This window comes from Momordica charantia (assembly GCF_013281855.1).
Source record: "Momordica charantia cultivar OHB3-1 chromosome 4 unlocalized genomic scaffold, Mcharantia_2.0 BLBB01000004.1, whole genome shotgun sequence".
NCBI lineage: Eukaryota > Viridiplantae > Streptophyta > Magnoliopsida > Cucurbitales > Cucurbitaceae > Momordica > Momordica charantia.
Window position 1 is genome coordinate 5,323,727 of NW_028275162.1, and position 18,220 is coordinate 5,341,946.

General features: G+C 32.4%; 1 protein-coding gene and 1 pseudogene across 1 annotated transcript; one reads left to right on the plus strand and one right to left on the minus strand.

Moving 5' to 3' along the window:
- Positions 1–4,498: 4,498 nt before the first annotated feature.
- On the minus strand, positions 4,499–5,500 carry LOC148211685 (zinc finger protein AZF3 pseudogene; annotated as a pseudogene).
- A 6,797-nt stretch (positions 5,501–12,297) lies between these two features.
- Positions 12,298–16,656, plus strand: CLPR1 (CLP protease proteolytic subunit 1). Its single transcript, XM_022293149.2, has 9 exons — positions 12,298–12,611; positions 13,601–13,716; positions 13,913–14,116; positions 14,275–14,379; positions 14,529–14,591; positions 15,590–15,701; positions 15,975–16,036; positions 16,112–16,294; positions 16,393–16,656. The coding sequence occupies exons 1-9, from the start codon at positions 12,401–12,403 to the stop codon at positions 16,477–16,479; spliced, it is 1,143 nt and encodes a 380-aa protein (XP_022148841.1). The 5' UTR covers positions 12,298–12,400; the 3' UTR covers positions 16,480–16,656.
- The last annotated feature ends 1,564 nt before the right edge of the window (positions 16,657–18,220 follow it).

Sequence of the window (18,220 nt, forward strand, 5' to 3'; positions counted from 1 at the left end):
GCATCATAACCTAGAATATTCATAGTTATTTATTTAATTAAAAATTAAAACCGAAGAGATATGTATTGAAAGAAAGAGTTTATTTGCCTGAAGAGTTAAAATTTCAATGTCTTATTAAACCAATTTAAAAATAGCTTAATTAATTAAGGTAATATTGATCTCACTTATTATAGGTTATAGGTTAAAAATTCTGATCCTCATTCCACATTTGTGATATCATTTGTGATATCATGTTTTAAAAAAATGTCAGGTTTAATAATAATATTATTATTTTTTAAAGAATTATACTAGTTAATAATTTCTCTATTTTTTATAACGATTTTATTTTTATTTTTTGTTTTAAAAAATTGTGCCTGTTAACATTATTTTTTAGTTTTATTTTTTAATATTTTGAAATCTTGGATAAATTTTCAAAGGCAACAATAAATTTTGTTTAAACTATTTTTTAAATTTATTTAAGATATTAAAAAAAATTAGAGTATTCAAATGTTAAATAATGAATGAGAATTTAAATGTGGTACAATGTCCGACCAATTAAGTTATGCTTAAATTTGAATATTAATTTTTTTAAAATATTGGTATATTATTATGATATTTAAAAATAAATGGTATCAAACAAAATCTAAGTCATTTTTCATCGTTTAGAATTTGTAGAATGCATGGCTCAATATTCATAACACATTGAAAATTCTTTTGTCACCAATTACATGTAAGCTCGATACGTCTTTTCTCGTACATAGAGTAGATTTCTTTAAGGGAGGTCGTTGCCCTTAACTGGTTAAACTATGTTAGAAAAATTGCCAGGATAAGTGATATTCTTATGCATTGATAAAGTCTTGAAAAACGATAGGCAAATGTCAATATCCCAAAGAAAAAAAAAGTGATATTTTGATGGCTTTGGCCTTTCACCACTTAAATTAATAAAATTGGCCAAAACACAAGGAAGCTTCCCAAACCCTAATTTTCTAAGTCTTGTTGGTCATTATAATTTAGCCTACCAAATTGGAATAATTCTCCTCTTTAATTTCTCTCTTAGTGAACTTAGTCAACTAAAGAACCCTAACAAACAAAACTTACCAACACTCAAAATGGAGCCCAATTTCATAAATTCTATGGATTATACTTCGACCAATATTCGTTAGTATTCTTATTATAATGAAAGAACGGGTCACTATAACACACAAAACAACCGTAGAAAAGTCTATTATATAAAAGAGAGTAAAAAGACTGAAACTTTTAAGAATTGGGTCAATCACGTTTATTGGAAAGTGATAGTAGAGTGATTCTACCCATCAATACCCATTTACTTATGTACGTCATAAATGGGAAAATGTACATTTTTTTTGAGCTAATATGATTCTCGTCGGTATCATATATCTCTATTATGATACCATGAGTTTACGATGGTTGACCATTCAGAATTAGTTTTATGGATTCTATTGACTAATTTTAACTCTTTTGTTGTCTCTCTAGTCTATTCAATTGTCTATTTGTGTCTATCATCTCTTTTTATTGCATCATATATTTTAAATTAGTTTACATTTATTAAATTAAGCGTGTCATTGTAATTGATGTTATGATATCTAGGACTAAATAGAAGCATTTTTTTCAAGTCAAAATATAACTGAATTTTTTTAAAATTTAAGAACTAAATAGACATAATGAATTTAAGGATTAAATCTATAATTTAAATACCAAAAATATGAATTTGAACATAGCTCAGCTACTAAGGAAGTCGGAGGTTAGATTCCTCACACTTTGACATTTCTTGTACTAAAAAAAATACTAACCCGCTATAATTTATGAAATAACTATGAACATGAGCATAGCTCAACGGTGATAATTCTCTCTTATTATACTCGAAAGAAAAAGTGATCTATGAAATAATTTGAATTTTAAAAGATTAAAGCTCAACTAACCATCATATCTAAATAATGTTTCTAGTTTTTCGTTTTTTTTATAAGTGTTTTTGATATTTTAGCCCAATTTTAAACACAGAAGTCGATTTTTATAATTTAAAAATAAAAAAATTGACTAAAACTTCAATAACATGAATTTAAAAACTAATAGACATTGATTATTAAAAATATTTGTATTTTTTAAAAAAATATAAAAAAAATCAATAATCTTATATAATGATATTTTTTTATTTCGTTTTTAGTTCTTTTAATTGTTTTTGGACAACTTTTAATATTATATTATTGCCTTATATAAAAGGTAAATTAATCTTCGTATTAACCCAAATCCAAAAATTTATATATTGGCATGTGACTAACGTGTGAATTCCACCAAATTAGCAGTTGAATTACACGTTTATCTAAAGATTGATGAACGAATGAATAGTAATTATAATTTTTCTTAAAGAGAAAAAAAAATATAGTAATAATATTATTATTATTTATTATTTAAAAATGGCATTTTCCACCTCTCCCACACGCAAAGGGATCCATCATAAATTCATAAGATAATTTTAACAATTTTAATTTCCAACTGCTCCTCTGTCTCCGCATTGCACCAAACGACGGCGTTTTGTGCCTTTAATTTGTCTTCGTGTATGTTTTATTTTCTTTTAGATAATCAGTATTTGTATGAATTAAATTGATTTTACGTGTAATAAGTGTTTTTTTTAGACAAAGTATTGTAAATTAATTTTCAATAACCTATTTAATTTTGTTTGTGAAGCTCGACAAAGATTCGAGGGTGTTGTTAATTAGAGGATGAAAATACAACTTGCCATGTGGATTAGATGATCACGCTTCACCTATTCATACCCACACGTTTATTGAGCTCAATAACTTGACCTCGAAAAGATTATTTATTTGTGTCAAATGCACCAATATATAAAGCTTGATCACTTCACCGAAGAATGCTTCTCCAAGCATTCAGACTGAGCTACGATAAGTGATTGTATCTGGAACCGACTTACCTAGCTCGAGTTTTAGATTGATCTTGATCGATAGAGTGTTTGCTCATTGCATGCAGTTACATTATCATGGGAAGTTCGTCTTGGATCTCGGACCTTACAAAATTCAGTATTTTTCAAGAAAAATGAGAAAGAAAACATTAAAAAGATTCATATATATTTCTCTTTATGATGGATAAATTTAAGCTAAAATGTTATCCAATCAAACTTTAAGTAATTGTAATTTTTTAAATAACAATAAATTAGAAACAAATATATATTTTTTTTCAAACAAACTATAATAAAAACTGCCACTAATTAATGCTTGATCATCCAAACATGTGAATGGATCAACATGAACCACATGGATTTGTCTCCACACACACACCCATGAAAATACCATAAAAGCCCTCAATCCCAAAAATGTTTTTTTTTTTTTGTAATATAAGTATTTAGCATATAATAGATGATGCTCATCTTCAAATTTTATTATATTTTATTTTTCCCCCCACAAAAGTCAAATTCACATTTTAATGCAAATATATAATCTCCACCATATATATCACCTACCCAACTACAATTTATGTATTTGTTTCAATAATTATGAATTATAGAGGTTGATCTTATCTAAACAATGTTAATTGAATCTATGATTTTCATTATATAAAAAAATTTATTGTGATGATATATTAGGACACTCCATTTCTAATCCTATTAATATTTCTATCAATGGTGTCTTCCTCGATTCTCCAATTTTGAGAATCAAGATGAGTTTGGAAAATTCTCACTCGATCTCTACATATTTTAAACATTGGGTCTATATATATGTTTATTGTTGATTCCGAACTATTAACATCAATCAACAAAAAACGTAAAATCTTCCTATCATTTTTTTAAGTTCTAATGAGTAACATTCTAATAGAGGTTTTGAATGTCGATGTTGGTAAAGAGTAGAAATCTTAATTTTATGTAAATATTAATGTGTAGGAATAGGAAGTGGATTTTTTTTTCCTTAAAAAAATAATAATTTGTGTTTCGTTATAATTAATATATACATATATATGTATATAATATATATATATATATATATATATATATATATATATATTCTCACAGTTTAGAGCATAAATTGGGAATTTGGTGTATGTGCACGTTGCTTTCTGCTGTCTATGAGTTGTTCTTCTTCACGTCCATTGTTAATTAAACCGCGTTTTTTTTCTTTTTCTTTTTTTTTTTCAGATCTCATAATTACAAATTCGACTTCAAAATAGCCGACAATTTACTTTTCCGTCAATTTTCAACTTTTAATTCAGTCTTTCTTTCATATTTATGTGTTATTTTGTATTTATTTATATTTTCTAAAGTTAACATAGCTTAATTACTTCTTGGCCTCATTTATATCATTGCTTAATTTCAAATTGCCATTTTTTTTTTAAAGAAAAGGGATCTACCATTGTTACGACTCGTCGTACGAGTGGATACGACAGGTCGTTTATGGGGTCAACTTCTAACAATCTCTCCCCTATTTGCCACCAAATGTAGTTTTCTCAACTGTTTAATTGAAGATGTAATTTGTACTCGACCAAATCCAAATAATTGAATAAAATCAAATAATCATCTATTCATTAATTTTATAAACGAAAGAAAAATACTCAAAATCCCAAATACAGAAAAATAGCTAATTCTGATCTCTGTACAGTAACAAAATCGAAACCCTCAAAAAAAAACAAATAATAATTGGAATTGGGGTCGCCGGGATCGGAATCGGAATCGGAATTACTCCATCGGAACAAGCAAAAGCCGCGGCTTTTTCAATGGGTGGGGGCTCTCCACTTCCTGCTCCACAAAGTACTGGCTTTGACTTTGAATTTGACTTTGACTTTTCCCGTGTCGCCGGTCGCCGGCGGGCGAGAACTCCGGCAGGGCGGGGACGTTGAGGTCGAAGTCCCGGAGGTGGGTCTGAGTGAGGCTGGAGCCGTTACCGTCGGAGGAGACGGTACCGGCACCGGCGCTGATGCTATTGGTGTTATGAGATTGAGATTGAGCACTGCCGCCGTCGTAGTGGCGGCGCTTGTGGCCGCCGAGGGCCTGGCCGGTGGGAAAGCACTTGAGGCAGATGGAGCACTGGTGGGTCCTTCCACTAGTACCCACCGCCGGAGAATTATCTCCGGCACCGGCGGAGGGCCGCGGGTCGGAGGCCGGGGACTTGCGGTGGCTGGCCTTATGGCCGCCAAGCGCTTGGTAGGAAGAGAAGGCCTTATTACAAACAGTACAAGTATAAGCAGCCGGCGGCGGCGGGGGCGAGAAAAGATCTGCAGTGGCGGAATTCGGCGATGCTCCGCCGCGGGCGAGCATGATGAGGCAGAGGGCGAGGTACTCTTCTTCGGAGGGGGGGTGGGAGGCATCGAAACGGGGTCGTTTGGAGCGTTTCCTTTTGGTCCAGGGCTCCATAGAATTGAGGTCTTGGTCGCCGTGGCGGAGGAGGGCGGCGGCGGTGGGGGAATTGAGAGCTTCCAAAGCCATGGCGGTGGCGGAGAATTGGGAATTGGTAATGGGTTGAGAGAGAAATGGGAGAGTGAAGAGATTATAAAGAGGGAGAGAGGGGGGGAAGTTGCAGAGTTGGTGGGGGAAGTGAAGTCGGTCAACTGAAAGAAAGGATTTGGAAGCACAGCTGATGGCGGTGGCTCTAGCCAAAGTTTCGAAAAATACTTTATTTAAAACAACATAGTAATTAAGGTAAAACTTAACTGGGTTAGGTCCCAAAAAGAAAGAAATGTGGTTTTTAAAATGGGATTATGGCAAAATTAGTAACAATGGAGAAACAAATCATTGATAATTGATGAAGAATAATTTGAGAGCAAAAATAACTATGAAAGGAGGAGAATATTGGAAAATTAGATGTTCCAAAATCACACAACACAAATAATAGATTAAAAAGAAAAGAAAAATATAAAGCACTCAAATATATTCTCATACGTACACCATCACTGACCCAGAGAATACAGACTAGTGTTGAAAACAATTAACAGGTATTTGTGTGAATAGTATTTTTATTTATAAAATATTAAAATATGAGAGTTTTTTATTTAATATAAAAAGGAAAGAGGGGAGAACTAGAGTGTACTAGTAAATGATAGACCATTTCTTTGTGGTCTCGTGGAATGTGGAGTGTTCCTCACGCTTCACTTTGGCGACTGAATTTCCAACTACTTTTTTATTAATATTATTTTTAAGGGATTTTTTTATTTAATTTTAAAACTGATTATTAAAACATTTCCATTAATTAATTACACATAATTTGATTAGTAAAGCACTATTAATCAATTTAAAAAGTGATCAGGATTAAGTAATACAAAAAAAAAGATCAAAGATCCCAATAAAAATAACATTCACGGTCTTTCTAGATTAATTTAATAAGTGAGAAAGAGTACGAATAGTTAAATGTTTTTAGAGAGTGTATTACCAATTCAATTAAATAAAAGTTTATAGATTTATTGGATTTTTAAAGTTAAAAATTTTATTAAATAAAAATCTAAATGTTTATTAAACTTGTAATTTTAATTTTTGTCAAAAAATATTTGTAATTTTAATTATAGGGCTTATTTTTATTATTAAGCAATAGGATATAAATTATTTGAGAAAAATAAGGAAAAAGATAGCAAAACTTACGCAGAAACTTCGGCTGTCGCCCACGTGTGTCGTTGCTATTTCTTTCTCCCTCTAGAACTTTTTTTCTTTTTGTCCTTTTTGTTCAACGTGGAGCAAAGCCAACCCTAAACGACAAATGGCGACTTTCTATTGGCTCTCATTTCATTACTTCCACCACTCCCCTAATATCTCTAACTCCATTTTACCTACTTTTATTCATTTCCTTCTACGTGCACTTATTTATGTCATTATTTTTAAATTATTATTTTAGTCGCCTATTTAAATATAGTTGAATTACTTTAAGCATATAAGTTTGATTGCACACCCGACATGTCTTTTAACTTTTAAAAATTAAGAACGTCGACGTGTAATAATTCTTCAAGAACTATTTTTTTTTTCTTTTTTGCATATTTATGATCAAATCCTCTCACATTAAAACTACTTTTAATGGTTCATCACGTTGGATCGATTTACATTTTGAAACAAGAAGTCTTGGTGCTCGGGAGAATAATATCAATTACTTGAAGCTTATTTGCTTTTTTTTTGGTACTATTTTGCTTCTCAATGTTTTTTTGTTCAACCTGACTCAACTCCAATAATATAATGAGTTAATTTAGACCATGAGTTAAATAATTATATGATATTTATATAAACATTACTTTTTAGTACTTAAGTGTTTTCCAGTTTCGTTGTTTACTTTTTTTTAAACGTTTTCAAAATTAATAATCTATAGAGACTACCACGAAACTTTTAAAAATGGTAAAATCAAGCCCAAATTATAATTTTAAACACTAAAAAAAGCAATAGCTAGATTTTAAAATCTTGGTAAATTTGAATTATGAGGAGTGAACAAAGTTTTAGACGTCGAACAAATATTAAACCCTCAATTTTATAAAAATGTCAATAAAAATATCAATAAAATGTAGATGTCAATTGTCAAAGCGAGCATAACTCAGCGATAATTGACATATACATCCAATCATGAAGTTGTGAGTTCAAATCCCCTTGTGAATTCGATACGTTGAAAATATTGTATTCAGATAGATAGAAGGAAAAAACTTAATATTGGTTATTCTTTTTCCCTCTTTAAAAAGAAAATTTAGTTGGGGAGTGGAGTGAGAGTGGAATTTGAATATGTGGAGCCACCGCACGACGTCGTATGGGTAAGAGCAACCGTCAAGGCTACGTCACCTCTACGCGCTTACCTTTCGCCAGGTTGACGCGTGTGACACGGGGCTGTGTATGTGTTCACATGATTTGCATAACCGACAACCAAATTGGTCGTATTCACCAGATGCCTCACGCTCATTGGTCCGTCAAATTGAATGTACGCCACGTGGTTTCCTGCTGTTCCACCACTTGTCACGTCATCACTCCCCCTCTGCCGCAGTCAGTCAAATGGCCACTCCCACACTCATCACCATTAATTACCCTTTTTCTTAGGAACATATTTAATTAAATTAATATTATAAAGCTTATCGGATCAGATGAGACATTTACATATACTACTTTATTATATGCACGTTCTACTTATTTTAATTTGTTTTGTTTAACAAAAATTTTTTTTTGTTAAGATGAAATTAATTATAATTAATCTTTAGAAAATTAATTGCCACACAAATTACGTTTTAGATTTGTAATTAGTTTTTTTTTTGTATTTTCGAAATAACATATATATTTTGTTAAAATGAGTCTAATTTGAATTTAAAATATTTTTTCATAGTTAATATATGATAAATTTTTTGCTTGAAGTTTCATAATAATCCACGGGGAGATTAAACCATTTAAATAGAAATCTCCATGAGAAGTTAACATTTAATTGAGAATTTCCTAAAAGAAAATAGTAATGGGAAACCAATCATCATGAGTTTTCCCTAGAATTCCCGCCCCAATTTCCAGAAAAATTTCGTGAGAAATTTTGTGAAATCATGGAAAATGAAATAGGGGACAGGGACTGGAAATAATAATTGTATTCTAAAATTTGGCACTCTGAGGAGAGTGGTGTTTATATTAATATTCATGGGTCGGGTTCCACTTTCTCATATGACTTGGAAATTTTATGAACTTCCACTACTATAGATTTGGACTTCTATAACAGTTATGGAAAAAAAAAATCTGTCACAAATTGTGGGACGTGTTTTTCATAATAAAAATGCTAACTTCTTGGATTTTTATAATTATGACACACGAAAATTGTTTTTTTCTTTAAATTATTCAATGACAGTCAATAATCGTCATGAAATGGTGGATCAACGATTTTATAGGAAAAAACAGAAACTGACGAAATTTTTCATCATTTATGATATTTTGTAAGTGTCACGAAAGATCATAACTTTTGGAAGATGTGAATCCCTGATAAAACTATTTTGTTTTGTTTTGTTTCTGAAAGTCTTGCAAAGATCTTTTACTTAAGTGCAAGTAATTTAATCAACTAAAGTCGAAGATAACAATGCACATTAAGACTGTGGTACGTAAGAAGAAGACATTTTATAATTTTATAGAATAATTGCAAAATTTCTAGGAATATATGACTGATTATTTCTCCTTTGATTGTCCAATTTTATGGCTCCATTCTTATTTTTTTTAATCTTGTTTGGGATTTGGCTCTCTGTTATAAAAACAAATTAAAATATTAAGTTTAAATTGTAACGATTTTATAAGTTCCAACAAAATTGGAAAATTTCCGAAAAGTAAATCCTCAAATCATTGCTGAAATTAAAAAATCAGTGATATGCATTCAACTTAGGCCAGCTGTGCATAAAGTCATAAACCGGCCGACATGTCGTGCGCAATATGTCATATGAGACGTGTAAAATTGGGCCGATAGGTGTTGTCGGAAATATGCGGTTTGTTTATTCATGAGATGAGTATTCGTGTTTGTTTTTACTGAAAAATTTTCAATTGAAAATAATGAGCCTTCGAGAACGCTCCGATATTTAATGCACCAGTTCGGCAAACTCATGTAAATTTCACACATATTCCACTCTTAAATGAACCGTAGATGACGTGTCTTTGTATGAATTTCAATCTTAATCGGTGTTCATAATATGCTCAACAAATGAATAAAGTATATATATAATTTTTTCCTTAAATATTAACTATTATAATTCCTATACTTCCTGAAATTTCAAATTTTCAGCTGCCACAAATTTATTTTTTAAAATTTTTTAATTTTTCTAGTGCAAAGAAAACAATCCATTTTGACTCTTGAACTATCCTAGGGTATTTTTGTAATCACACCTTTAGTAAATGTCCGAAAAACTTAAATTTTATAAAAGAGTAAAAAATTTAAGGGTAAAAAAATGCTAATTTCCTATCCGCAATTTTGCACCGTTTAGAAAACTGCAGTATTTTAACTATTTTTAATTTTATTTTATACTTTAAAATATAGCATCTGATATGCTTACCGGAAAAAAAAAAAAAAAGAAGAAGAAGCTCAATACTCTTTTTAGTCCATAATATTTTTGGTATTTTTTCCATAATATTATAAAAGTATCAATTTCATGTGTGTAAATTTTTTTCCCATTAAGTCTTTACAATCAGTAAATATCAAAAGAATAATGATAAAAATACAAATTTAAAACTAGTAATTTCTATCGGTTTGACAATCGATTGTATGTCAACATTTTAATGAACGATTTTGAGTCATATATATATATATATAATTGTAGTTGGGTAACAAAAATATTTTATGTATTTTATAAAATGTCAGTAGTTTTTGTAAAATATTTGAATTTTTATTTTCAGAATTTTTATTATTCCAATTTTACCCTTATGATATATGATATATATCCATGTCTGATATGTTAGATATACATCCGATTTATATTTGATATACATCTAATGTATATCATACATCGAATCTATATCTGATGTAAATTTGTATATAATATACATCCAATCTATATCTAATTTACATATGATGTAACTTTGATATACTTCCGATATACATTCGATGTATCCCTAATATACAGTATCAGATGTACTCATGATATACATTATTAGATATACCACTGATATACATCAAATTATACGTATTATACATATAATATATATATCTGATATACTTCTAATTTATGATATACTAAATATATTTACAACTCATATACTAAATATAAGGTTTATCAAATATTTAATTTTTAGTGGTATATCAGCTGTTTAAATTATATTTTTACAATTTCAATTTGTTGATTAATATACTAATATTATTAATAATGTTGATTACTATATCATTACTATTTATTCAATATTAATATTAATTAGATACTAAATATGAGAGATATCAACGGTTTAAATTTATAAAGTATATCAAAAATTTAACTTGTATTTTTTGACGTGCATGGTCCACGTAAATCTTTCATAAATAACTTTATATTTCAAAAATAAAAAATAAAAAATTTTGCACCATTGTTTTCATCTAAAAAAAATTGGATATAATAGTATTATATTAATATCATAGTTATATTAGTATATATAATGGTTATATCAGAGATATATAAGTGGTAAATTAGAAGCATATTGAGTATATATCAAATATATATCAGTGTTATATTAAAGGTAAATCATATAATCATATAAGAAGTTATATTAGTAGATACCATAATTATATCAGTGGTATGTCATTTCTATATCAATGGTAAATTAGATAGCTATCATATATATATGTGTTGTATCAGCGTGGTAAATCAATGGTTATCATACATATCAGTGGTAAGACATGTTAGAAGTTGAGTAGATATCATGGTTACACCAGGAGTAAATCAATTGTATATTATTATTATATCAGTGGTATATCAGAGATATATATCAGATATATTAAAGGGTAAATTTGTACTTTTATAATTGGATTTCCGTTTTTCTGAAAAAGAATTTGCCATATTTGCAAGTGCGCCATATATATTTTGTCACATTAATACATAAAGTATATTAATATATAAAGTACTTGTAACCCATATGCTTTTATCGAAAATGTTCGATAAAAAATAATAAGATCTCCAAGGACACTCGAAGATTGGATCCTACCAGAAAGGAGTTAGCACTCAAAAGATTTTGTCATTATAGCATGCGATATGGATTCAAGAATAATTTCAATCTCAAATATTGCGTACCTTCCTCGTTTAACTTAAGGATATTTATAGAGTATTTAGATAACTGTTGATGTTTGGAATTCAAATTTATGGTTATCTTCAAGATTTTAGGTGAATTGCATGTGTTAAGGGGGGAATGTAGTCATGCGATTATCTACTCGAGCATTACAGTCAAGTTATAATATAAACAATCGAGTTCAACAATTTCATTGTGTGAGTCTTCCGAACTGGTTCTCAAACTCACACCTTGTGAGGCCTATACACGTGGCTTTCGTTCGAACTGTTGATGACGTGGTCTCCGGGTAAATTTTCACCTTAATCATTAGTCCCAACTTCGAAAATGTTCGAGTTAATTCGAATTTCTTTGAGTTATCTTCTTAAGTAGTTTAGAACTTTCATACTAAAAAAACATAAGCATAGTTCAACTGGTTAAGACACAAGTATCTTAAACGTAAACACATAGCTTGACTCATGTGTCGGTCTACTAAATTGACCTATCTACGTCGGTTTGATTCGTTTAGGTCGATATGGTTTAAAATTGAATGGGAACCCTCTAGATCCCTATAAATGGCGTGGGCCTCGGGCCTTGGGTCATTGGGCTTGGGCTCAATTGCTTACTTGGGTCTAATTTTGGTTGTTCTTCCTTTCCCTTTGTTTTTGTCTTTAGCAGAACAGCGAGTGACCTCGACCGGAGAAGGAGAAGAGCTCGACCTTGTAAAATTATCGGCAAAATCCGGCGAAGTTTCTCTGCTGCAACTTCTCCATGGCGACTTCTTCACTCTCCAATCTCTCTGCTCCGCCGTCGTTGGCCATCGACAGTTCAAAGTCGTTCTTCATCTGCGGTACCCAGCTTTCCTTCCCTTCCTCTCGTTCAAGAACTACATGTCGTAGATACTTTCTATCTCCCTCCGCCAAAAATTCGTCAATGGACCATATTCCCAAGAAGTTCAGAGGCGAAAATCTTAAAGATGGCTGTAAGTTTTCGATATAGAATTGTCTGGCCCAAAATCATTCAATCGAGCTGGAGTGGGTTATTTGATTCGTTTCGTTTTCTGATGTAGTTAATTGAACTGTTAATAACTTGGAAAATTTCTTTGCGTTTGGCCTTTTGTTTTCGTGGGTTCTTGATGATTTGTGGTGGGTGTTTCGGTTTATGAGAGAAGGGAGTGCAGGGAATGAAGATGGGCTTTTAATTGCGAATTTTGGTTGCTTGAGACGTTGGAGAGGGTAAAATTTAGCTTGTTTTCGAGTATTTGCGCGCTCAATCAGCTCAGGATTTGTGGGGGTGGGGATGGAATTGTTGAACTGAGATTACTTATCCATACGTTTGGCATATTCTGTATTGGACTGATGTTCTTAGGTTTAGGCTTATCAATCAAACACATATTGAGGGGGAATACTAAATGTTTGTGATGTGAGATACTAAACTGAGGCTCTATTCTCATGAATACAAGAAACTGATTGCTCAGAGCTACTGATTGACTGTAAAATGAAAGTGAAATTCCTTGCTTTTATATATATCCGGCGAGCCAAGTTGTTCTAGTTTGTATGTATCATTATAATACCATGCTTGATGCTTTTAACCCGGTGTAGGCTGGTCATAAGGTCATAAAAGTTAAATATGATATGTTGCTATCTCTTGTGTTGCTTCAAAGTCCGCACTGAACAGTTAACTCATTGGGATTTTATCTCTTTATATTCTAAATTTCTAATTCTATCTACTATTAACGTGCATCTACATGTCTTATGTTGATATTCTACATTTCAGCTGACATATATTGGAATTGAAAGTGCATCTTCCAACTTTTAGCGAATACATATTTTTTTGAACGAGACAAAAATGATATTTATGTTGTAATGACTTCAGTGGTCACAGTAATATTATTTATGCACATGGCTTGAATTTAATCCTTAAAAAAAAAACCATGTCATCGCCTAAATTTCCATATCTCCTTCTTTATAGTGATGGAGAACTACAAGAATGCTCCCCAATATCTTTATGGCCTTACACCTTCACAAATGGACATGTTCATGACAGAAGATAATCCCATCCGACGTCAGTCAGAATTAGTTACTGAGGTTGTATTTTCTTACTCATTAGTTTTTGATCTCTGAGGTTGAGTAATTTCTATACATTTACAAATTCATACTAAATTGAAAATAAGAGAAAAATAAAACTGTCATTTACTTTTTGCTTGAAGCTCACTTTGTTAGTTGGAACCAAGCTTTGATGTCATGTTTTAGTAACCATGGCAATTGCTTGTTTCTCTGGCAGGAAAACATCTCATCATCCCACAACTACTTGAATCATGGAGGAATGTGGAGTCTATCAGGCATGAATGATAAAGGTCCTTCAAAATATAGTATGAGCGTTAGTATGTATCGTGGGGGTGGGAGAGGATCTGGACGACCTCGAACAGCTCCTCCTGATTTGCCTTCTTTGCTCCTAGATGCTCGTATATGCTATTTGGGCATGCCAGTGAGCCACTATAATCTTCTTTATTTTACTCATTTCTGACATCTAAAAACATTTGTCTCAGGGCTTTTTTTTTTTTTTTTTTTTTATAAGAGTCTCAGGGCATTATTTTTTCAGTTCCTATATTTAATATCCTAGTATTTCCTATTGGATCAATGCAGATTGTACCTGCCGTGACTGAGCTTCTTGTTGCTCAGTTTATGTGGCTTGATTATGATAACCCATCAAAGCCTATTTATCTCTACATTAACTCTTCTGGGACACAGGTATTAATTTATAATTCCTGAATCCCTGATTTATCATGTTTCCTCATGCCATCGTCATTGCGTTGTTGTAATTGGGCTGTTTTGACCATATTATGTATTTAACATTCAAGACCCAGTTTATGTTAATTTGGTGCTTCTGGATAATTTAGAATGAGAAGATGGAGACTGTTGGATCTGAAACTGAAGCATATGCTATAGCAGATATGATGGCTGTAAGTAGTTCCATTCCGAACTGGAGTTTTCCCCTTATGTTCGAGAATTTACATCAAACAACTATATAACGTTACTTATTCTGGTCTTTGATATTTCGTGAAACATGCTCCTTTTTTCTTTCTTTTAAGTTTTAATTGATAACCGCTTTTCATTAAGAAGAATATAAGTTCAAGAGGCCGCAGAAATTGAAAAAGGCCTTGACCATCATAGGGGCCCAAAAAGGAACAGAAGCAAAACAAAACTACCAGAGAGCTCCCGTTTCTGGTAATAAAAAGGCAAGGAAAATCTATTAAAGAATCGATGAGAAAAGTTCAGAGGAGATATTGAAGTGAGAATACGCTATATCTTCCCCCATGTACCATTCCTATCTTGAAAGATCCTTGTGTTAGCAGAAAAAACCAGCATGCTGCTATGAAAAACTTCCTTTTACCCTCAGGGGTTACAAAAGGATCTCGTCTATTTCGGAGGGACCATCCCAACTTTGGTCTGATGACAGCCCAAACATCTGCAAAGAACCTCACCTCAACATTAGTAGAAAAATGGTAGTGCCGGAGCATGTGGTTATATTTCTTCGACACTGCCCACACCCCACATCACAGTTGTATATCATACCAAAAGCCTCCAATTTAGGTTTATCAAAGGACTCATGGTGATTGGAAATTGACTTATATGGGGGAAAATAATCCAAATGACGTGAGTGATTGAACATGATGATTCTCAGAATCCAAATGGAAGATGGCCCTTTGAATGAAGGATAAAAACTGTCTCTGTATCGTTGAAAGCCCTCCTAAGGTGAAAGTTAAAAGGAGAGGACCCCGAGGCATCTCCTACTGATGATAGCGTATTAATTCATCAAAGTTAGCTTCTAAATTATTGTATGATAAGTAAAAATTTTGACAAAATAAAATCATATGAATAGTTTATGATTTAGTTACCTTGTTGTTTGGAATTTACCCATCAATATGTTTTCAGTCTAATTTTTTTAATATCCGTGTAGTACTGCAAATCAGATGTGTATACTGTCAACTGCGGGATGGCATACGGTCAAGCAGCAATGCTTTTATCACTTGGAACCAAGGGTTACCGGGCTGTTCAGCCTAACTCCTCCAGTATGTTCCTCGCCTCTTAAAAGTGGAAGATAGTTAGTCAATTTGCATAATTCCACATGCTCCTTGCCATCCAGGAAAATGTGTTCTTTCTTTTTGAACTATTCTCCTTTTGGGGTTTTGATGTTGAAACACCATTGGGATGCTTTTTCTTTTTTGATATAAAGTAGTTGATTTAGACTGAGATGAATGGTTTATGTCGTTATTACTTGCTTTCTTGCTGGCTCGAAAATGTGTCGGTCCCTTCTTTCTTGACCATTATTTTTACAATTGCAGCTAAACTGTATCTTCCAAAAGTTAATAGATCAAGTGGTGCGGTCATAGATATGTGGATTAAGGTACACACATCATTCAATCTCTCTGTTAGAGCTTTAGCCACTCTCCCTCTCATTTTCTGGACATTCTTTTCTTAGGCCAAGGAACTCGATGCCAACACCGAGTATTACATCGAGCTATTGGCTAAAGGAATCGGTAAACCCAAGGAAGAGATCACTAAAGATGTCCAACGACCAAAATACTTTCAAGCACAAGAAGCTGTTGACTACGGTCTTGCAGACAAGATAATTGACTCGCAGGATTCCGCGTTTGAAAAGAGGGTGATTATATCTACATGCACCTCTTCTCTCTCGCACATTTTCTTTTAAGATCCTCTTGATTCCATTACACAAATCTAATAATTTGCTTCTGAAATCAGAATTATGACGAGATGCTTGCGCAGTCGAGAGCTATGAGGAAAGGAGTAGGAGGCAATCCACAAGCGGCCCCATCTGGGTTCAGGTAAACAGAGGTAAGTAGTCTAGAAGTGTACAAATAGAAGGTTACATAGCCCTACTCTTTGATGGCTACAACCCCAGGGAAGCTTTTATATTATTTCTTTTTTTCTTGAAACTTCTGGTATAAACTTCTGAAGCACTTGATAAATGATGACCACAACTAATATAGTTTTAGTACATTGAAAGGCTCTCTCTCGTTCATGTTCAATTCTGCTGAATTTGTGATGTTAATGAAAATGAGACCTTTTGATAGAGTTCTATTCAGACTGGAGACTAGGGAGCTCCCTTACTCTCCACTCTCGAAGACTCGAGCCAAAATCAAAAGCTACCTTGTCTCTTAACAGACGAGCACGCGCTAATAATCGGGTATCATCTTGCTCTTGCTTCTGTAAATGCATGTTAACCAGTCTTGGCTATGGCATGTTTCAGATGACTTCCATTCATTGTGAATGCTGTCTGCTTATAGAAAAACCCAAAGGCAATGGAGAAAATGTCGGTTCTAAATATGATAAAATAACTGATTGAATGAATTTGAGCTATATTTCTACATTGTAATATACTTCAAAAGTTAAAGCTTGGTAAATCAGCTTGATGGTTTCACTTCAACTCAAACTGGCACTTTAACATTTTTACACATAATATTCTGTGTAACTTTCAAGGCTAGATATATAATTTTGGTTTTTGTATTTTTGAAATATTTATTTTGTCTTTTGTCCTCGTACTTTTAAAATATTTGTTTTGGTCTTTCTATTTTTAAAAAGTGAATATTTTGATCCCTATTTGTAAAATTTTATACACAATAGAAACTCTTTAATACAAATTTATGGTCACGTTTCGATAAATTTAGTAAGTGAATTGTTGTGTTAAAATTGTGAGTGAAAGAAATTATGTAAAAATGAAATTGAAGGGATCAAAATCATTGCTTTTTTATACATTCACCAAAATGAATCAAAGTTGAGTTGTTGATGCAATTTTTGGGAAACCCGGTCAAACCAAGAAGTTAGTTTAGATGATTGAGTGAATCGATCATCGAGTGTTTAGGAAAGTATGGCCTCGATTGAGTATATTCGAAACTTGTAAAGAAAGAGTGGCAAGAAAGATAACATTGGTGTGGTGTTTGCCTACCATCTTATGATTAAGTTAGTTAATGAACTTAATATTAAGTCAGTTAACGAACTTAAGTGAAGAAAAGAGATTACAGAGTTCTTCAGCACCTGGCTGTGTTGGGTTTGTAAGGTGATTACAAATAAAATTACACATTGGCTAGAGAAGTGAATGATCATGGGTATATAAGAGAGGACAATGATTTTTATTGATATGAGGCCTTTTGAGTAAAACTAAAAGCAAAGCCGTGAGGGCTATGCCTAAAGTGGACAATATCATATCATTGTGGAGATACTCGGGGTACTTGGGATACCGTTGTCCTTAACAAACTGCGCAAGACATTGGCCACACAAGGGCTTGGCTGCGCATGCTTGGCTATGCTATGCATAGGCCGTGTATGAACACTCTTTATAATGTAAAACAACCCCTATAAATGAGGAAGAAGTACAGTCTTTCGAGGTAAGTCGAATTGACTGAACACGTCTCCCTACCTTTTTCTTCACTTAAGTTCATCAACTGATTTCATCGAAGTGTGGTGGGCAATCTTTCTTGCCTCTCTTTCTTTACATGTTTCGAATATCTTCAATCGATGCCTGACTTTCCTAAACACTCGATGGTCTATTAGCTCGGTCATTTGAACTAGCT